The 22,254-nt window shown below is 51.9% G+C and overlaps 1 protein-coding gene across 1 annotated transcript in view; it reads right to left on the bottom strand.

Moving 5' to 3' along the window:
* Positions 1–22,254, bottom strand: part of ABCC3 (ATP binding cassette subfamily C member 3) — a 145,350-nt gene that overhangs the window by 3,830 nt on the left and 119,266 nt on the right. Inside the window, exons 10-24 of the mRNA XM_077254749.1 lie at positions 21,275–21,436; positions 21,084–21,176; positions 19,102–19,305; positions 18,873–19,019; positions 17,883–17,970; positions 17,710–17,776; positions 9,823–9,949; positions 6,491–6,667; positions 6,249–6,416; positions 4,698–4,881; positions 4,090–4,195; positions 3,856–4,006; positions 3,565–3,772; positions 2,255–2,565; positions 455–654 (exon numbers count right to left, since the gene is read on the bottom strand). Coding sequence (XP_077110864.1) covers positions 455–654; positions 2,255–2,565; positions 3,565–3,772; positions 3,856–4,006; positions 4,090–4,195; positions 4,698–4,881; positions 6,249–6,416; positions 6,491–6,667; positions 9,823–9,949; positions 17,710–17,776; positions 17,883–17,970; positions 18,873–19,019; positions 19,102–19,305; positions 21,084–21,176; positions 21,275–21,436 — 2,393 coding nt within the window. The remainder of the gene's footprint in view (positions 1–454; positions 655–2,254; positions 2,566–3,564; positions 3,773–3,855; positions 4,007–4,089; positions 4,196–4,697; positions 4,882–6,248; positions 6,417–6,490; positions 6,668–9,822; positions 9,950–17,709; positions 17,777–17,882; positions 17,971–18,872; positions 19,020–19,101; positions 19,306–21,083; positions 21,177–21,274; positions 21,437–22,254) is intronic.

Below are 22,254 nucleotides of genomic sequence, written 5' to 3'. Positions count from 1 at the left end.
CTAACTAGACTAGCGCCTCACCTGCAGACCCCCAGAGCAGTGCCCAATATCCAGCTAACAGGACGGGCCCCTCACCTGCGGACCCCCAGAGCAGTGCCCAATATCCAGCTAACAGGACGGGCCCCTCACCTGCGGACCCCCAGAGCAGTGCCCAATATCCAGCTAACAGGACGGGCCCCTCACCTGCGGACCCCCAGAGCAGTGCCCAATATCCAGCTAACAGGACAGGCCCCTCACCTGCGGACCCCCAGAGTAGTGGATCTGGACAGCGCTGCAACTCTTACACCTGCACTTGTGCCGGTGCGGCCACAACCGGCAGCACCAGCGGACGTAGAGAGGGCACAGGGATGGGGGGGGGGGATTTGTGCCAGATGCCAGCAAGAAAAAAAAAAGCAGCAGGAAGAGCCCCCCGATACATAATGTCCGCCCTGATCATACACACGGCGCTTCGCACCTGTTGGACACTATGCCCGGGTAGTAGCTTTTCTGATTTTCATCCACCTTGTGGTCACTGAGTTGGACAAAGCTGCTTTGGCGCCCGTATGCCCGGATGATGCTGGCACCGGTGATGGTTTCTGAGAAGTGGGAGTAGATGGGAGACCTGCTGACTGACTCCAGACGCTTCAGCTGACGGGATGTGGCCACGTAGAATCTCTGCAGAGGCAGTCAGAAATGCAAATATAAAACCTCTCATTCCTATAGGGGAGTATATACAGGTTGGGGAGCTCCCTGTATACAGAGATACATGATAAGATCCTGTCTGCAGCCACCACTAGGGGGAGCTCCCTGTATACAGAAATACATGATAAGATCCTGTCTGTAGTCACCACTAGGGGGAGCTCCCTGTATACAGAGATACATGATAAGATCCAGTCTGCAGTCACCACTAGGGGGAGCTCCATGTATATAGAGATACATGATAAGATCCTGTCTGCAGCCACCACTAGGGGGAGCTCCCTGTATACAGAGATACATGATAAGATCCTGTCTGCAGCCACCACTAGGGGGAGCTCCCTGTATACAGAGATACATGATAAGATCCTGTCTGCAGCCACCACTAGGGGGAGCTCCCTGTATACAGAGATACATGATAAGATCCAGTCTGCAGCCACCACTAGGGGGAGCTCCATGTATACAGAGATACATGATAAGATCCTGTCTGCAGCCACCACTAGGGGGAGCTCCCTGTATACAGAGATACATGATAAGATCCTGTCTGCAGCCACCACTAGGGGGAGCTCCCTGTATACAGAGATACATGATAAGATCCTGTCTGCAGCCACCACTAGGGGGAGCTCCCTGTATACAGAGATACATGATAAGATCCTGTCTGCAGCCACCACTAGGGGGAGCTCCCTGTATACAGAGATACATGATAAGATCCTGTCTGCAGTCACCACTAGGGAGAGCTCCCTGTATACAGAGATACATGATAAGATCCTGTCTGCAGCCACCACTAGGGGGAGCTCCCTGTATACAGAGATACATGATAAGATCCTGTCTGCAGTCACCACTAGGGGGAGCTCCCTGTATACAGAGATACATGATAAGATCCTGTCTGCAGCCACCACTAGGGGGAGCTCCCTGTATACAGAGATACATGATAAGATCCTGTCTGCAGCCACCACTAGGGGGAGCTCCCTGTATACAGAGATACATGATAAGATTCTGTCTGCAGCCACCACTAGGGGGAGCTCCCTGTATACAGAGATACATGATAAGATCCTGTCTGCAGTCACCACTAGGGGGAGCTCCCTGTATACAGAGATACATGATGAGATCCTGTCTGCAGTCACCACTAGGGGGAGCTCCCTGTATACAGAGATACATGATAAGATCCTGTCTGCAGCCACCACTAGGGGGAGCTCCCTGTATACAGAGATACATGATAAGATCCTGTCTGCAGCCACCACTAGGGGGAGCTCCCTGTATACAGAGATACATGATAAGATCCTGTCTGCAGTCACCACTAGGGGGAGCTCCCTGTATACAGAGATACATGATAAGATCCAGTCTGCAGTCACCACTAGGGGGAGCTCCCTGTATACAGAGATACATGATAAGATCCTGTCTGCAGTCACCACTAGGGGGAGCTCCCTGTATACAGAGATACATGATAAGATCCTGTCTGCAGTCACCACTAGGGGGAGCTCCCTGTATACAGAGATACATGATGAGTTTTGTCTCCATCTGGTGGTGAAAGTATAGTTTGCGGCCCCCATAGTAATGCTTTCTTGCTAGGCTCAGCACTCACCTGTACAAAGAAGTAGCTGAATGCCAGTGGTATAATGACCACCGCAAAGAGAGGGGTACTGGACACAATGACAATCATGGTGGAGAGTGAGGTGAAGAACGTGGCCAAGAACATGAAGAAAGTCGGTGGGATGACTTCATCGATTACATAAATGTCCTTAGAAAAGCGATTGATGATGCGTCCGATGGGCGTGGTGTCGTAGAAGGACTGCGGCGTGTGCATCTTATTATCCAGCAGCGCCTCATGTAGTTTCCGGGCCGCGCTGATGCCAGCCATGGCCAGGGTGAACGAGGACACCATCACCAGAACTCCTGATAAAAGAGGAGCACGTGAGACATACGCGACCTCACCCACAACCTCACCAGTGACCTCATCCATGACCTCATCTGTGACCTCACCCACAACTTCATTAGCAACCTCATTCATCACCTCACCCACGACCTCGCCCACGACCTCACCCATTACATCATCCACTACTCACCCACAAACTCATCTACAACCTCATCCATGGCCTCATCCACAACCTCACCCGTGACCTCATCCACGACATCATCTGTGACCTCACCCACAACCTCTCCAGCGACCTCATCCATGACCTCACCTGTGACCTCATCCACGGTCTCACCCGTGACCTCATGCACAATCTCAACCAATGACCACATCCATGACCTCATCTGTGACCTTATCCACGTTCTCACCCATGACCTCACCCGTTATGTCATCCACTACCTCACCCATAAACTAATCCACAACCTCATCCATAGCCTCATCCACAACCTTACCATGACCTCATCCACAACCTCATCTGTGACATCATCCATAATCTCACCCGTGACATTATCCACAACCTCACTTACGATCTCACCCGTGACCTCATCCACAACCTCATCCGTGACCTCATCCATAGCCTCATCCACAACCTCACCATGACCTCATCCATGACCTTATCTGTGATATCATCCATAATCTCACCCGCGACCTCATCCACAACCTCACCCGTGACCTCATCCACAACCTCACTTACGATCTCACCCGTGACCTCATCCACAACCTCACCTGTGACCTCATCCATGTTCTCACCCGTGATCTTATCCACAACCTCATTTACGATCTCACCGTGACCTCATCCATAACCTCACCTGTGACCTCATCCACGTTCTCATCCGTGATCTTATCCACAATCTCACCCGTGACCTCTTCCACAACCTCATCCATGATCTCATCTGTGACCTTATCCACGATCTCACCTGTGACCTCATCCACGACCTCACCCCTGACTTCTTCCATGACCTCACCCGTGACCTTCTTACCCTGCAGCAGTCCCAGCGCGGCGTACACCCCGACTCTCCACTGCGTGTTCTGCTGCGTGCCGTTGATGACCGCCTCGTTGGTCCAGTCGCTCAGCCAAACGTTGGCTCCGATGGCCGACGCATTTTGGCAGCAGTACAGGAAGCAGATGAAGATGGCGACCGCGAGTCCGATCGCCTTGATGTACTGCCAGAACACCGTCATTTTAACCTGAGGGTCACAACGCACAATGTGTTACATCAGTAATCTGATCACCGCGGCCCGTTTTCTGTACGCAGGACCACCGCTCGCACCCTCCCGGTCTGCGCGGTCTCCGTCTGGATCAGTTTCTCCATCTGGGGTTTCTTCGATGTCACCGTTTCTGACAATTTCCTTTCGCAGAGTCTTCTGCGCGTCGACATGGCGTGTGATGGCTCAGTGTCGGAGGAAAGGACGCTGATCTGCCTGGAGGGGAAGGGTAACGGGGGTCACAGCGGAGTCACAGCGGACACAGCGCCCCCCGATGTTGTCACTCCTCCGCTCCGTACCTGATGAACTTCTTCCGGGCCTCATTAGCAATGGGCTCGTTATCCACTAGATCCGTGTGATTACTGAGCGTCTCCTCCGCCAGAAGGACTTCCTCCTCATCCTGGACTGGAGATAAGGTGGAAAGAGTTGTCAGATACAGGGTTGTCAGATGCAAAGTCCCACTGGTTTGGGGGTTGTCGGGCCCAATGTTGTCAGATTGTCTAGTGTGGAGTTGTCAGGTGCGGGGTTGTCACATACAGGGTAGTCACGTATGGGGTTGTCACGTGGGCAGTTGTCACGTACGGGGTTGTCACGTATCGGGTTATCAGGTGCGGGGTTGTCATGTACGGGGTTGTCACGTGGGGAGTTGTCACATACGGGGTTGTCACGTATCGGGTTGTCAGGTGCGGGGTAGTCACGTATGGGGTTGTCACGTGGGGAGTTGTCACAAACGGGGTTGTCACGTATCGGGTTGTCAGGTGCGGGGTTGTCATGTACGGGGTTGTCACGTGGGGAGTTGTCACGTACGGGGTTGTCACGTATCGGGTTGTCAGGTGGGGAGTTGTCACATGAGGGGTTGTCACGTGCGGAGTTGTCAGGGTTGTGAGGTGTCAGGACTGCCACCTACTCGTCAGCTCTTCCTCCTCCACGTTGTCATCGAAGGTGTAGTTCCGGAGGAATTCAGAGAAGGCGCCATTCTGGCTCATCAGCTGCTGGTAGGATCCCGTCTCCGAGACCTCACCGTCCACGATCACCACGATGTGGTCAACTTGTGGGAGGAAACTGATCCCATGCGTGACCAGAAGCCGCGTCTGAGGGGAGAGGATGAGATACAGCTCAGCAGTCAGTATCACACAGGAGAGGATTAGATACACGGCTCAGCAGACAGTATCACACAGGATAGGATTAGATACACGGCTCAGCAGTCAGTATCACACAGGATAGGATGAGATACAGCTCAGCAGTCAGTATCACACAGGATAGGATGAGATACAGCTCAGCAGTCAGTATCACACAGGATAGGATTAGATACACAGCTCAGCAGACAGTATCACACAGGAGAGGATTAGATACACGGCTCAGCAGTCAGTATCACACAGGAGAGGATTAGATACACGGCTCAGCAGTCAGTATCACACAGGATATGATTAGATACACGGCTCAGCAGTCAGTATCACACAGGATAGGATTAGATACACGGCTCAGCAGTCAGTATCACACAGGATAGGATTAGATACACGGCTCAGCAGTCAGTATCACACAGGATAGGATTAGATACACGGCTCAGCAGTCAGTATCACACAGGATAGGATTAGATACACGGCTCAGCAGTCAGTATCACACAGGAGAGGATTAGATACACGGCTCAGCAGTCAGTATCACACAGGAGAGGATTAGATACATGGCTCAGCAGACAGTATCACACAGGAGAGGAGTAGATACACAGCTCAGCAGTCAGTATCACACAGGACAGGATTAGATACACAGCTCAGCAGTCAGTATCACACAGGAGAGGATTAGATACATGGCTCAGCAGTCAGTATCACACAGGATAGGATTAGATACACGGCTCAGCAGTCAGTATCACACAGGATAGGATTAGATACATGGCTCAGCAGTCAGTATCACACAGGATAGGATTAGATACACGGCTCAGCAGTCAGTATCACACAGGAGAGGATTAGATACACGGCTCAGCAGACAGTATCACACAGGATAGGATTATATACATAGCTCAGCAGTCAGTATCACACAGGATAGGATTAGATACACAGCTCAGCAGTCAGTATCACACAGGATAGGATTAGATACACAGCTCAGCAGTCAGTATCACACAGGATAGGATTATATACATAGCTCAGCAGTCAGTATCACACAGGAGAGGATTAGATACACAGCTCAGCAGTCAGTATCACACAGGATAGGATTAGATACACGGCTCAGCAGTCAGTATCACACAGGAGAGGATTAGATACACGGCTCAGCAGTCAGTATCACACAGGAGAGGATTAGATACACGGCTCAGCAGTCAGTATCACACAGGATAGGATTAGATACACGGCTCAGCAGTCAGTATCACACAGGATAGGATTAGATACATGGCTCAGCAGTCAGTATCACACAGGAGAGGATTAGATACACTGGTGGTACACTGGTGGCCCCCGACCCCGGCACTCACTTTCCCGCGCAGTAGGCCGTCAGGTCCGATCACGTTGTCGAAGATGTGTTTGGCCACGTGGGCGTCCACGGCGGACAGAGGGTCATCCAGCAGGAAGACGTCGGCGTTGCTGTAGACGGCGCGGGCGAGGCTCACCCTCTGCTTCTGCCCTCCGGACAGATTGATGCCCTGTGGGGAGAGCGGGGGATCAGACACAGCTCAGAGCAGCACAGAGGATGTCAGCAGAGCGGCCGGTACCTCACCTTCTCCCCGATCTCCGTCTGGTCGCCCCCCGGCAGCACCTCCAGGTCGGTGAGGAGGGCGCAGGCTTCCAGAACCTTCTTGTAATTCTTCTCATTTTCGGCTCGACCAAAGAGGATGTTGCCCTTCAGGGTGGAGTTCTGTATCCAGGCCTGCTGGGGGACGTATGCGAGCGAGCCCTGCGGGGACACAGTGTGACGCCCCCTCAGCTGTGCACAGTACTGACCGGTACCCACCCGCACCGCTGCTACCATCCTCCTGCCCTAGCACAGTGTGACGCCCCCTCAGCTGTGCACAGTAGTGACCGGTACCCACCCGCACCGCTGCTACCATCCTCCTGCCCTAGCACAGTGTGACGCCCCCTCAGCTGTGCACCATCACTGACCGGTACCCACCCGCACCGCTGCTACCATCCTCCTGCCCTAGCACAGGGTGACGGCCCCTCAGCTGTGCACAGTACTGACCGGTACCCACCCGCACCGCTGCTACCATCCTCCTGCCCTAGCACAGTGTGACGGCCCCTCAGCTGTGCACAGTACTGAACGGTACCCACCCGCACCGCTGCTACCATCCTCCTGCCCTAGCACAGTGTGACGCCCCCTCAGCTGTGCACAGTACTGACCGGTACCCACCCGCACCGCTGCTACCATCCTCCTGCCCTAGCACAGTGTGACGCCCCCTCAGCTGTGCCCCATCACTGAACGGTACCCACCCGCACCGCTGCTACCATCCTCCTGCCCTAGCACAGTGTGACGCCCCCTCAGCTGTGCCCCATCACTGACCGGTACCCACCCGCACCGCTGCTACCATCCTCCTGCCCTAGCACAGTGTGACGCCCCCTCAGCTGTGCACAGTACTGAACGGTACCCACCCGCACCGCTGCTACCATCCTCCTGCCCTAGCACAGTGTGACGCCTCCTCAGCTGTGCACAGTACTGAACGGTACCCACCCGCACCGCTGCTACCATCCTCCTGCCCTAGCACAGTGTGACGGCCCCTCAGCTGTGCACAGTACTGACCGGTACCCACCCGCACCGCTGCTACCATCCTCCTGCCCTAGCACAGTGTGATGCCCCCTCAGCTGTGCACAGTACTGAACGGTACCCACCCGCACCGCTGCTACCATCCTCCTGCCCTAGCACAGTGTGACGCCCCCTCAGCTGTGCACAGTACTGACCGGTACCCACCCGCACCGCTGCTACCATCCTCCTGCCCTAGCACAGTGTGACGCCCCCTCAGCTGTGCACAGTACTGAACGGTACCCACCCGCACCGCTGCTACCATCCTCCTGCCCTAGCACAGTGTGACGCCCCCTCAGCTGTGCACAGTACTGAACGGTACCCACCCGCACCGCTGCTACCATCCTCCTGCCCTAGCACAGTGTGACGCCCCCTCAGCTGTGCACAGTACTGAACGGTACCCACCCGCACCGCTGCTACCATCCTCCTGCCCTAGCACAGGGTGACGGCCCCTCAGCTGTGCACAGTACTGAACGGTACCCACCCGCACCGCTGCTACCATCCTCCTGCCCTAGCACAGTGTGACGCCCCCTCAGCTGTGCACAGTACTGACCGGTACCCACCCGCACCGCTGCTACCATCCTCCTGCCCTAGCACAGTGTGACGGCCCCTCAGCTGTGCACAGTACTGAACGGTACCCACCCGCACCGCTGCTACCATCCTCCTGCCCTAGCACAGGGTGACGGCCCCTCAGCTGTGCACAGTACTGAACGGTACCCACCCGCACCGCTGCTACCATCCTCCTGCCCTAGCACAGTGTGACGGCCCCTCAGCTGTGCACAGTACTGACCGGTACCCACCCGCACCGCTGCTACCATCCTCCTGCCCTAGCACAGTGTGACGCCCCCTCAGCTGTGCACAGTACTGACCGGTACCCACCCGCACCGCTGCTACCATCCTCCTGCCCTAGCACAGTGTGACGGCCCCTCAGCTGTGCACAGTACTGAACGGTACCCACCCGCACCGCTGCTACCATCCTCCTGCCCTAGCACAGTGTGATGCCCCATCAGCTGTGCACCATCACTGACTGGTACCCTCCCGCACCGCTGCTACCATCCTCCTGCCCTAGCACAGTGTGACGCCCCCTCAGCTGTGTACCATCACTTTCTGGTACCCTCCCGCACCGCTGCTACCATCCTCCTGCCCTAGCACAGTGTAACCCCCCCTCAGCTGTGCCCCATCACTGACCAGTACCCACCTGCACTGCTGCTACCATCCTCCTGCCCTAGCACAGTGTGACGGCCCCTCAGCTGTGCACAGTACTGAACGGTACCCACCCGCACCGCTGCTACCATCCTCCTGCCCTAGAACAGTGTGACGCCCCCTCAGCTGTGCACAGTCACTGACCGGTACCCACCCGCACCGCTGCTACCATCCTCCTGCCCTAGCACAGTGTGACGCCCCCTCAGCTGTGTACCATCACTTTCTGGTACCCTCCCGCACCGCTGCTACCATCCTCCTGCCCTAGCACAGTGTGACGCCCCCTCAGCTGTGCACAGTGCTGAACGGTACCCACCCGCACCGCTGCTACCATCCTCCTGCCCTAGCACAGTGTGACACCCCCTCAGCTGTGCCCCATCACTTTCTGGTACCCACCCACACCACTGCTACCATCCTCCTGCCCTAGCACAGTGTGACGCCCCCTCAGTTGTGCACAGTCACTGACCGGTACCCACCCGCACCGCTGCTACCATCCTCCTGCCCTAGCACAGTGTGACGCCCCCTCAGCTGTGCCCCATCACTTTCTGGTACCCACCCACACCACTGCTACCATCCTCCTGCCCTAGCACAGTGTGACGCCCCCTCAGCTGTGCACAGTCACTGACCGGTACCCACCCGCACCGCTGCTACCATCCTCCTGCCCTAGCACAGTGTGACGCCCCCTCAGCTGTGTACCATCACTTTCTGGTACCCTCCCGCACCGCTGCTACCATCCTCCTGCCCTAGCACAGTGTGACGCCCCCTCAGCTGTGCACAGTGCTGAACGGTACCCACCCGCACCGCTGCTACCATCCTCCTGCCCTAGCACAGTGTGACGCCCCCTCAGCTGTGCCCCATCACTGACTGGTACCCTCCCGCACCGCTGCTACCATCCTCCTGCCCTAGCACAGTGTGACACCATCTCAGCTGTGCACCATCACTGACTGGTACCCTCCCACACTGCTGCTACCATCCTCCTGCCCTAGCACAGTGTAACCCCCCCTCAGCTGTGCACAGTCACTGACCGGTACCCACCTGCACTGCTGCTACCATCCTCCTGCCCTAGCACAGTGTGACGCCACCTCAGCTGTGCACAGTCACTGACCGATACTCACCCGCACCGCCACCTCACCCTCCATCTTCTCCATCTCACCCAGCAGGGCCGACACCAGTGACGACTTTCCACAGCCTACATGACCGACGATGGCGACAAGCGACCCAGTTGGGACAAGCAGATCGATGCTGTGGGGAGAGGAGACTAAAGGTCACGAAGGCCCAGGCTGCATTATACTGTGAGGGGGCAGCATTATACTCTGAGGGGACTGCATTATACTGTGAGGGGGCAGCATTATACTGTGAAGGGGCTGTATTATACTGTGAGGGGGCAGCATTATTCTCTGAGGGTGCTGCATGATACTGTGAGGGGGCTGCATTATACTGTGAGGGGGCGGCATTATGCTCTGAGGGGGAAGCATTATACTGTGAGGGGGCTGCATTATACAGTGAGGGGGCTGCATTATACAGTGAGGGGGCAACATTATGCTCTGAGGGGGCAACATTATGCTCTGTGGGGGGCTGCATTATACTCTGAGGGGGGCAGCATTATACTCTGAGGGGGGCAGCATTATACGGTGAGGGGGCAGCATTATACTGTGAGGGGACTGCATTATACTGTGAGGGGCTGCTGTTATGATCCTTAGTGGCTGAGGATCACAGAATGGACGAGCTAAGTAACTGAACATGAATGAGCTCTAGGGAGGTGGTAACTGGACTGACCGCAATCCTGATCCTAACCAAACACACTAAAGGTAGCCGGTGAACGTGCCTAAATTACTAGACGTCTCGACGCAGCCTGAGAAACTAGCTACCCCTAGAGAGAAGAAAGTAAGACCTCACTTGCCTCAGAGAAATACCCCCAAAGATATAGGAAGCCCCCAATAGATAATAACGGTGAGGTAAGGGGAAAACACAAACGTAGAAATGAAAACAGATTCAGCAAATGAGGCCCACTAATACTAGAAAGCAGAAGACAGATAGGAAACTGTGCGGTCAGTAGAAAACCCTATACAAAAAATCCATGCTGAGAATACAAGAACCCACCAACTAACGCACCAACACACCAACGCACCAACACACCCCCTCACACCAACTAACGGTGTGAGGGGAGCAACTCAGCCCCCTAGAGCTACCAGCAAGCGAGGAAATCACATATTAGCAAGCTGGACAAGGACAGGTAATAAACCAAAAAACATATTGAACACTGAAGATCAAAAAATGAGCAACAGAAACTTAGCTTCTCCTGAAGAGACTGATGTCATGAGGAATCAGAAGCGCACTGAAAACATTGACAGCAGGCAAGGACTGAAGGTCCAGGTGAGCTAAACAGGAAACCAACTAGCAGATAACGAGACAGCTGATACCAGCCACAAACCTGCAGAATGACAAAAAGATCCACCAGAGGGAGCCCAAAGATAGAACTCACACAGTACCACTTGTGACCACAAGAGGAAGCCCAAAAACAGAGTTCACAACAGTACCCCCCCCTTGAGGAGGGGTCACCGAACCCTCATCAAAACCCCCAGGGCGATCAGGATGAGCAACATGGAAGGCATGAACCAAATCGGCCGCATGAACATCAGAGGCGACAACCCAGGAATTATTATTATTATTATCCTCCTGACCATAGCCCTTCCACTTAACCAAATACTGAAGCCTCCATCTCGAAATACGAGAATCCAAGATCTTCTCCACCACGTACTCCAATTCGCCCTCAACCAGCACCGGAGCAGGAGGCTCAACAGAAGGAACCACAGGCACCACACACCTCCGCAACAAAGACCTATGGAACACATTGTGAATGGCAAACGACGCCGGGAGGTCCAAACGAAATGACACAGGGTTAAGGATTTCCAAAATCTTATAAGGACCGATGAAACGAGGCTTGAACTTAGGAGAGGAGACCCTCACAGGAACATACCGAGAAGACAGCCATACCAAATCCCCAACACAAAGTCGGGGACCCACACCGCGACGGCGGTTGGCAAAGAGCTGAGCCTTCTCTTGTGACAACTTCAAATTGTCCACCACATGATTCCAAATCTGCTGCAACCTATCCACCACAGAATCCACCCCAGGACAGTCAGACGGCTCCACCTGACCAGAGGAAAAACGAGGATGAAAGCCAGAATTACAAAAAAAGGGCGAAACCAAAGTAGCTGAACTAGCCCGATTATTAAGGGCAAACTCGGCCAATGGTAAAAAAGTAACCCAATCATCCTGATCAGCAGAAACAAAACATCTTAAATAAGTTTCCAAGGTCTGATTAGTTCGCTCGGTCTGGCCGTTCGTCTGAGGATGGAAGGCAGACGAAAAAGACAAATCAATGCCCATCTTAGCACAAAAGCTCCGCCAAAATCTGGACACAAACTGGGATCCTCTGTCAGACACAATATTTTCAGGAATGCCATGCAAACGAACCACATTCTGAAAAAATAGAGGAACCAAATCGGAGGAGGAAGGCAACTTAGGCAAGGGCACCAAATGGACCATTTTAGAAAAACGATCACACACCACCCAAATGACAGACATTCTCTGAGAGACTGGAAGATCCGAAATAAAATCCATGGAAATGTGCGTCCAAGGCCTCTTTGGGACAGGCAAAGGCAAAAGCAAACCGCTGGCACGAGAACAGCAAGGCTTAGCCCGAGCACAAATCCCACAGGACTGAACAAAGGAACGCACATCCCGCGACAAGGAAGGCCACCAGAAGGATCTAGCCACCAAATCTCTGGTACCAAAAATCCCAGGATGACCTGTCAACACCGAAGAATGAATTTCGGAAATAACTCTGTTGGTCCATCTATCTGGGACAAACAGTCTCTCTGGTGGGCAACGGTCAGGTCTATCCGCCTGAAATTCCTGCAGCACTCGTCGCAAATCTGGGGAAATGGCAGACAAAATCACTCCCTCTCTGAGGATACCTGCCGGCTCTGAAACTCCTGGAGAGTCAGGCACAAAACTCCTAGAAAGAGCATCAGCCTTCACGTTCTTCGAACCAGGCAGGTACGAGACCACGAAATCGAAACGTGAGAAAAACAACGACCAACGAGCCTGTCTAGGATTCAGCCGTTTGGCAGACTCGAGATAAATCAGATTTTTGTGATCAGTCAAGACCACCACATGATGCTTAGCTCCCTCGAGCCAATGTCGCCACTCCTCAAATGCCCACTTCATAGCCAACAACTCCCGATTACCAACATCATAATTCCGCTCGGCAGGCGAAAACTTCCTTGAAAAGAAAGCACAAGGCTTCATAACCGAGCAATCCGAGCTTCTCTGCGACAAAACAGCCCCTGCTCCAATCTCAGAAGCATCAACCTCGACCTGAAAAGGAAGAGAGATATCATGCTGACATAAAACTGGAGCCGAAGAAAACTGGTGCTTCAGCTCCTGAAAGGCTTCCACGGCTGCAGGAGACCAATTAGTCACATCAGAACCCTTCTTGGTCAAATCCGTCAAGGGTTTAACCACGCGAGAAAAATTAGCAATGAAGCGACGGTAAAAATTAGCAAAACCCAAGAACTTCTGAAGACTCTTAACAGATGTAGGCCGAGTCCAGTCATGAATAGCCTGGACCTTGACTGGTAGAAGGAGAAAAAATAAAACCCAAAAAGGAAACCTTCTGGACTCCGAAGAGACATTTTGAGCCCTTCACAAATAAGGCATTAGCACGCAGGACCTGAAAAACCATCCTGACCTGCTTCACATGGGACTCCCAATCCTCAGAAAAGACCAAAATGTCATCCAGATACACAATCATAAATTTATCCAGATATTCTCGGAAGATGTCATGCATGAAGGACTGAAACACAGAAGGAGCATTAGAGAGTCCAAAAGGCATCACCAAGTACTCAAAATGGCCTTCGGGCGTATTAAATGCTGTTTTCCATTCATCCCCCTGCTTAATACGCACAAGGTTATACGCACCACGAAGATCTATCTTGGTGAACCAACTGGACCCCTTAATCCGAGCAAACAGATCAGACAATAATGGCAAAGGATACTGAAATTTGACCGTGATTTTATTTAGAAGACGATAATCTATACAAGGTCTCAGAGAACCATCCTTCTTGGCCACAAAAAAGAATCCTGCACCAAGAGGGGAAGAGGATGGGCGAATATGTCCCTTCTCCAAAGACTCCTTTATATAACTCCGCATAGCGGCATGTTCTGGTACAGACAAATTAAAAAGTCGTCCCTTAGGGAACTTACTACCAGGAATCAAATTTATAGCACAATCACAATCCCTATGAGGAGGCAGGGCACCAGATCTGGGCTCATCAAATACATCCTGGTAGTCTGACAAAAACTCAGGGACCTCAGCAGGAGTGGAAGAAGCAATTGACACCAAAGGAGCATCGCCATGAATCCCCTGGCAACCCCAACTTGACACAGACATAGCTTTCCAATCCAGGACTGGATTATGGGCCTGCAGCCATGGCAGACCCAACACGACAACATCATGCAAATTATGCAGGACAAGAAAGCGAATCACCTCCTGATGTACAGGAGTCATGCACATGGTCACCTGAGTCCAATACTGAGGTTTATTCTCAGCCAGTGGCGTAGCATCAATTCCCCTCAGTGGAATAGGGAATTCCAAAGGCTCCAGGACCAAACCACAGCGCCTGGCAAACGACAAATCCATCAGATTCAGGGCAGCATCTGAGTCCACAAAAGCCATAACCGAGTAGGATGACAAAGAACAAATTAAAGTAACAGACAAAATGAATTTAGGCTGTATAGTACCAATGGTGACAGATTCAGCGGTTTTTTTTAAGCGCTTAGAGCATGTTGAGATAACATGAGTAGAATCACCACAGTAAAAGCACAACCCATTTTGACGTCTATGACTTTGCCGCTCAATTCTGGTCAGAATTCTGTCACATTGCATAGACTTAGGTCTCTGCTCAGAAAACACCGCCAGATGGTGCGCAGATTTGCGCTCCCGCAAACGCCGATCAATCTGAATGGCCAAAGCCATTGAGTCATTCAGACTAGCAGGCGTGGGGAACCCCACCATAACATTCTTAATGGCTTCAGAAAGACCCTCTCTGAAATTTGCAGCCAGAGCACACTCATTCCATTGAGTAAGCACCGACCATTTCCTAAATTTTTGACAATACACCTCTGCTTCATCCTGACCTTGAGAGAGAGCCAGCAAAGCCTTTTCTGCCTGAATCTCAAGGTTAGGCTCCTCATAAAGCAGTCCAAGCGCCAGAAAAAATGCATCCACATTTAGCAATGCAGGTTCTCCTGGCACCAGGGAGAAAGCCCAATCCTGAGGGTCGCCACGCAACAAGGAGATAACAATTTTAACTTGCTGAGCGGAATCACCAGAGGAACGAGGTCTCAAGGAAAGAAATAATTTACAATTATTCTTAAAATTCAGAAACCTAGATCTATCTCCAGAAAACAACTCAGGAATAGGTATTTTAGGCTCTGACATAGGACTGTGAACAACAAAATCCTGAATGCTTTGCACCCTTGCAGCAAGATGATCCACAAGTCAGACTCTGAATATCCATGTCTGCAGCTGAACTCAAAGCCACCCAGAGATTAAGGGGATGAGAGAAGCTGGACAGACTGCAGCAAAGGGAGAAGAAAAAAAAATAATTTGCATTCAGGACTTCTCTTATCCCACTTCTGCGATGCATTAAACACTTTTTGGCCTGCTGTACTGTTATGATCCTTAGTGGCTGAGGATCACAGAATGGACGAGCTAAGTAACTGAACATGAACGAGCTCTAGGGAGGTGGTAACTGGACTGACCGCAATCCTGATCCTAACCAAACACACTAAAGGTAGCCGGTGAACGTGCCTAAATTACTAGACGTCTCGACGCAGCCTGAGAAACTAGCTACCCCTAGAGAAAAGAAAGTAAGACCTCACTTGCCTCAGAGAAATACCCCCAAAGATATAGGAAGCCCCCAATAGATAATAACGGTGAGGTAAGGGGAAAACACAAACGTAGAAATGAAAACAGATTCAGCAAATGAGGCCCACTAATACTAGAAAGCAGAAGACAGATAGGAAACTGTGCGGTCAGTAGAAAACCCTATACAAAAAATCCACGCTGAGAATACAAGAACCCCCACACCAACTAACGGTGTGAGGGGAGCAACTCAGCCCCCTAGAGCTACCAGCAAGCGAGGAAATCACATATTAGAAAGCTGGACAAGGACAGGTAATAAACCAAGAAACATATTGAACACTGAAGATCAAAAAATGAGCAACAGAAACTTAGCTTCTCCTGAAGAGACTGAAGTCATGAGGAATCAGAAACGCACTGAAAACATTGACAGCAGGCAAGGACTGAAGGTCCAGGTGAGCTAAATAGGAAACCAACTAGCAGATAACGAGACAGCTGATACCAGCCACAAACCTGCAGAATGACAAAAAGATCCACCAGAGGGAGCCCAAAGATAGAACTCACACAGTACCACTTGTGACCACAAGAGGAAGCCCAAAAACAGAGTTCACAACAGGCTGCATTATACTGTGAGGAGGCAGCATTATACTCTGAGGGGGCAACATTATGCTCTGAGGGGGCAGCATTATACTGCGACAGGGCAGCATTATACTCTGAGGGGGCAACATTATGCTCTGAGGGGGCAGCATTATACTCTGAGGGGGCAGCATTATACTCTAAGGGGGGCTGCATTATACTCTAAGGGGGGCTGCATTATACTCTGAGGGGGGCTGCATTATACTCTGAGGGGGGCTGCATTATGCTCTGAGGGGGCAGCATTATACTCTGAGGGGGGCTGCATTATACTCTGAGGGGGCAGCATTATGCTCTGAGGGGTCAGCATTATACTGTAAGAGGGCAGCATTATGCTCTGAGGGGGCAGCATTATACTCTGAGGGGGCAGCATTATACTCTGAGGGGACTGCATTATACTCTATGAGGAGGCTGCATTATACTCTGAGGGGGCTGCATTATACCCTGAGTGGGCTGCATTATACTCTATGAGACGGTTACATTATACTCTGAGGGGGCTGCATTATACTCTGAGCGGGCAGCATTATACTCTATGAGAGGGTTTCATTATACTCTGAGGGGGAAGCATTATACTGTGAGGGGGCTGCATTATACTCTGAGGGGGATGCATTATACTTTATGAGGTGGTTGCATTATACTCTATGAGTGGACTGCATTATACTCTATGGGGGGACTGCATTATACTCTGAGGGGCTGCATTATGCTTTATGAGGGGGTTGTACTATACTCTATGAGGGGGGCTACATTATATTCTATGAGGGGAGTGCATTATACTCTGAGGGGGCTGCATTTTACTGTGTGGGGGGGGGCTGTATTATACTCTGAGAGGGCTGCATTATACTCTATGAGGGGGCTGCATTATATTCTGAGGGGGCTACAATACTATACTCAGGGGGGCTGCAGTATACTCTGAGGGGGGCTGCAGTATACTCTGTGGGTGCTGCTTTATACTCAGAAGGAGGCTGCAGTATACTCTATTGGGTGGCTGCTTTATACTCTGTGGGGCAGCTGCAGTACACTCTGAGGGGGCTGCACTATACTCAGAAGGGGGCTGCAGTATACTCTATGAGAGGGGCTGCATTATACTCAGAAGGGAGCTGCAGTATACTCTATGAGGGGGCTGCATTATACTATATGGGACCTGCATTAACTGTATCGAGGACCATCTGTCCCCATCATTGTTCCTCAGCCAATGTAAAGAGGCCGGGAAACAAGCATTGAACGACTTCAATATTGTCTATTGCTCGTTTAACGGCCTGAACTCAGCACACGTAACTACAGCCAAAATGTTTCTGTGATGGGGCAATATGTCAGCATTTGGGGCCCCAGTTTTTCTAAAACCGGCCCTGAAGGAGGGTCCTGGCCGAGCATGTAACCAGGGCCCTCCGTTCATTATCTCTGGTCAGGGATCGGCACCGGGTGACTCTGCGCCTCTTACTTGCTCAGTACCGGGTCACTGGATCGCGCCCAGCTGAATGTCCCATTTTGTACTGCGATGGCGATGCCTGGGAAGAAAGGACAGAATGGCTGCTGGATTATCAGACTTTCCGGAGTATCAGACTGAAGGCATGCCCCTTTATATCCCGGACTCAGAGCTGTCGGGGGTCTCACCGCTCACTGACTTCTCCTTACTGACCGCACTAGGGTCCAGCTCATCATTGGCCAAAAAGTTCTGTATCCGCTTAGTGGAGACGCTGGCCTGGGGGGGAAGAGAGAATGGGGTACACAAGTCACATCTGTCCTGTAATCCAGCATTCGATAATCTAGAGCAACAACCGACAAACATCTGATAATCCAGCTTTTATGGTTCTGATGGTGGATTAAAGGAATGTTACTGCAATTCTGTCAGAAATGGAGCTGAAAGGTGCCGGATTATTAGATGTTATCAGTATTAGTGGAGCTAACAGGTGCCGGATTATCAGATGTTATCAGTATTAGTGGAGCTAACAGGTGCCGGATTATCAGATGGTATCAGTATTAGTGGAGCTAACAGGTGCCGGATTATCAGATGGTATCAGTATTAATGGTGCTCACAGATGCCGGATTAACAGATGTTTTCAGTATTAATGGACCTGACAGGTGCCGGATTATCAGATGTGATCAGTATTAATGGACCTGACAGGTGCCGGATTATCAGATGTGATCAGTATTAATGGATCTTACAGGTGCCGGATTATCAGATGTTATCAGTATTAATGGACCTGACAGGTGCTGGATTATCAGATGTTATCAGTATTAATGGACCTGACAGGTGCTGGATTATCAGATGTTATCAGTATTAGTGGAGCTGACAGATGCCGGATTATGAGACGTTATCAGTATTAATGGACCTGACAGATGCCGGATTATCAGACGTTATCAGTATTAATAGACCTGACTGGTGCCGGATTATCAGACATTATCAGTACTAGTGGATCTGGCAGGTGCTGGATTTTCATATGTTATCAGTATTAATGGACCTGACAGGAGCTAGATTATCAGACGTTATCAGTATTAAGGGACCTGATAGGTGCCAGATTATCAGACATGGCGTAATTGCTCCATTATACAGTGACTTCGTTGTGGATTATCAGACATGCCGGATTAGCGGACTTTCAGTACCTGGACGAGGTTGCTGATGGCTTGGGGCAGCATGCTGAGTGGAAATCTTAAGATGTTGAAGAGTGAGAGGGAGACGAACGCCTTCTCTGCGTCCAGAATGTTCTTCTCATCCACGGACACGTAGACGGCAAATGTGGTCAGCGCCACCTGGAATACAACGGAGGGGCAGGTGTAATCACTACTACAACCCTCAGCGGGAGTGCTGGTAGCTGTAGTCCCACAGTCTTACCAGGAATGGCGCGCTGGTCCAGGCGAAGCTAGACAGTGCCCCAAGGTACGCAGTCTTCCTCAGGACGCTGAGCTCTCTGCTGCGGATCTCCAGGACTTTCTGGGAGAAGGACGGCTCCCAGGCATAAAGCTTCAGCACCTTCATACCGTTCAGGATCTCGTTCATCAGCTTTATCCGGGAATCCTTGTACTGCATCTGCTCCACCTGGAACCGACAGCGGGGGAGGTATCATGGGATCAGAGCAGTGCAGTACCTGTGATCGCCAGCAGGGGGCAGTGCAGCACTAGTGATTGCAAGCAGGGGCAGTGCAGCACCAGCGATCACCAGCAGGGGCAGTGCAGCACCAGTGATCGCCAGCAGGGGCAGTGCAGCACAAGTGATCACCAGCAGGGGCAGTGCAGCACCAGCGATCACCAGCAGGGGCAGTGCAGCACCAGTGATCGCCAGCAGGGGCAGTGCAGCACAAGTGATCACCAGCAGGGGCAGTGCAGCACCAGTGGTCACCAGCAGGGGCAGTGCAGCACCAGTGATCGCCAGCAGGGGCAGTGCAGCACCAGTGATCGCCAGCAGGTGGCAGTGCAGCACCAACATCTCCAGCAGAGGGCAGAGCAATACCAAAGATCTCCAGCAGGGGGCAGAACAGCACCAGCATCTTCAACTGGGGGCAGTGCAGCACCAGCATCTCCAGCAGGGTCAGTGCAGCAGCTGCATTTCCAGCAGGGGGGTAGTGCAGCACCAGTGATCTCCAGCAGGGGGCAGTGAAGCATCAGAGATCTCCAGCAGGGGCAGTGCAGCACCAGTGATCTCCAGCAAGGGGCAGTGTAGTACCAGCATGGGACAGTGCAGTATCAGCATCTCCAGCAGGGGCAGTGTAGCTCAAGCAGGTGGCAGAGCAGTACCAGCATCTCCAGCAGGGGGCAGAGCAGCATTTCCAGCAGGAGCAGTACCACATCAGTGATCTCCAGCAAGGAGCAAGTGCAGCACCAACATCTCCAGCAGGGGACAGTGCAGCACTAGCATCTCCAGCAGAGGGGAGAGCAGCAACATTATCTCGAGCAGGGGGCAGTGTAGCACCAGGATCTTAAGCAGGAGGCACTGTAGCACTAGCATTTCCAGCAGGGGGCAGTGTAGCACTAGCATTTCCAGCAGGGGGCAGTTTAGCACTATCATTTCCAGACGGGGGCAGTATAGCACCATCATCTCCAGCAGGGGGCAGTGTAGCACCAGGATCTTAAGCAGGAGGCACTGTAGCACTAGCATTTCCAGCAGGGGGCAGTGTAGCACTAGCATTTCCAGCAGGGGGCAGTTTAGCACTATCATTTCCAGACGGGGGCAGTATAGCACCATCATCTCCAGCAGGGGGCAGTGTAGCACCAGGATCTTAAGCAGGAGGCAGTGTAGCACTAGCATTTCCAGCAGGGGGCAGTGTAGCACTAGCATTTCCAGACGGGGGCAGTATAGCACCATCATCTCCAGCAGGGGGCAGTGTAGCACCAGGATCTTAAGCAGGAGGCAGTGTAGCACTAGCATTTCCAGCAGGGGGCAGTTTAGCACTATAATTTCCAGACGGGGGCAGTATAGCACCATCATCTCCAGCAGGGGGCAGTGTAGCACCAGGATCTTAAGCAGGAGGCACTGTAGCACTAGCATTTCCAGCAGGGGGCAGTGTAGCACTAGCATTTCCAGCAGGGGGCAGTTTAGCACTATCATTTCCAGACGGGGGCAGTATAGCACCATCATCTCCAGCAGGGGGCAGTGTAGCACCAGGATCTTAAGCAGGAGGCAGTGTAGCACTAGCATTTCCAGCAGGGGGCAGTGTAGCACTAGCATTTCCAGCAGGGGGCAGTGTAGCACCATCATCTCCAGCAGGAGGCAAGTGTAGCACCAGCATTTCCAGCAGGGGTCCACCAGTTACACCACACCCATAACTAACTAATTTTGGGGGAACATATAGAACATAAGCCCCTATAGTCGTCGTTTACCTGGAAGGCTCTGGTTTTCATGGCAATAAAGGCATTAATGGGGATAAGAAGAACCATGACGGCAACTCCGGCCAACACCGAGGGTCCCAGGTTCTGAAAGAGGAAGGGACTCAGATCTGACCAGTCACATACAAGGAGGAGTGGAGGTATTATCACAGCTTTGTGCTTTCCTCTTACAAGGTGATCACTACCTGCCAGAGGAAGTACAGCGCCAGGCAGATCTGCAGAGGAGCCGACCACAACATGTTCAGGAATATGGTCAGGTCCTGGAAACGCTGAGCGTCCACCGACATCAGATTCACCACTTCTCCCACCGTAGATGAGCGCTTTGCGGCATTAGTGATCACCAGCGACTGAGGAAACAGAGGATGGAACCTTAATGGTGGCACGTAGACTACTTGCCAACAAATCAGACAGAATCTTACAGAAGCACAAGGCGAAACCCAAGGAGACGTCTCAACAATCTCCACACAATGTAAATAAATGTTTATAGCCAAAAATGTGGAACTTTTATGATTTAATGGACTGGACTCCTCTTGTGGAGATGGCAAATGGGGCGGTCACACAGTTCCAGTCCTGCTTATCCCCAGGGAGACACATTCAGGGGGGTTGGATGCCAGAAAAGTACTGGGATCTGACATCTGGACAGCACTCGGTAATCTGCAGGTGACATCTGCTAATCATGGATGGAAGATTCTAAGGATGACATCTACTGATCATGGATGGTAGACTATGGGTGACATCTACTGATCATGGATGGTATACTATGGATGATATCTACTGATCATGGATGGAAGATTCTACAGGTGACATCTACTAATCATGGATGGAAGACTCTAAGGATGACATCTACTGATCATGGATGGAAGACTCTAAGGATGACATCTACTGATCATGGATGGTAGACTATGGGTGACATCTACTAATCATGGATGGTAGAGTATGGGTGACATCTACTGATCATGGATGGTAGACTATGGGTGACATCTACTAATCATGGATGGAAGACTCTAAGGATGACATCTACTGATCATGGATGGTAGACTATGGGTGACATCTACTAATCATGGATGGTAGAGTATGGGTGACATCTACTGATCATGGATGGTAGACTATGGGTGACATCTACTAATCATGGATGGAAGACTCTACAGGTGATATCTACTAATCA

The sequence above is a fragment of the Ranitomeya variabilis genome, chromosome 4 (assembly GCF_051348905.1).
Source record: "Ranitomeya variabilis isolate aRanVar5 chromosome 4, aRanVar5.hap1, whole genome shotgun sequence".
Classification (NCBI taxonomy): Eukaryota; Metazoa; Chordata; class Amphibia; order Anura; family Dendrobatidae; genus Ranitomeya; species Ranitomeya variabilis.
This window is presented reverse-complemented; position numbering and strand designations above follow the sequence as displayed.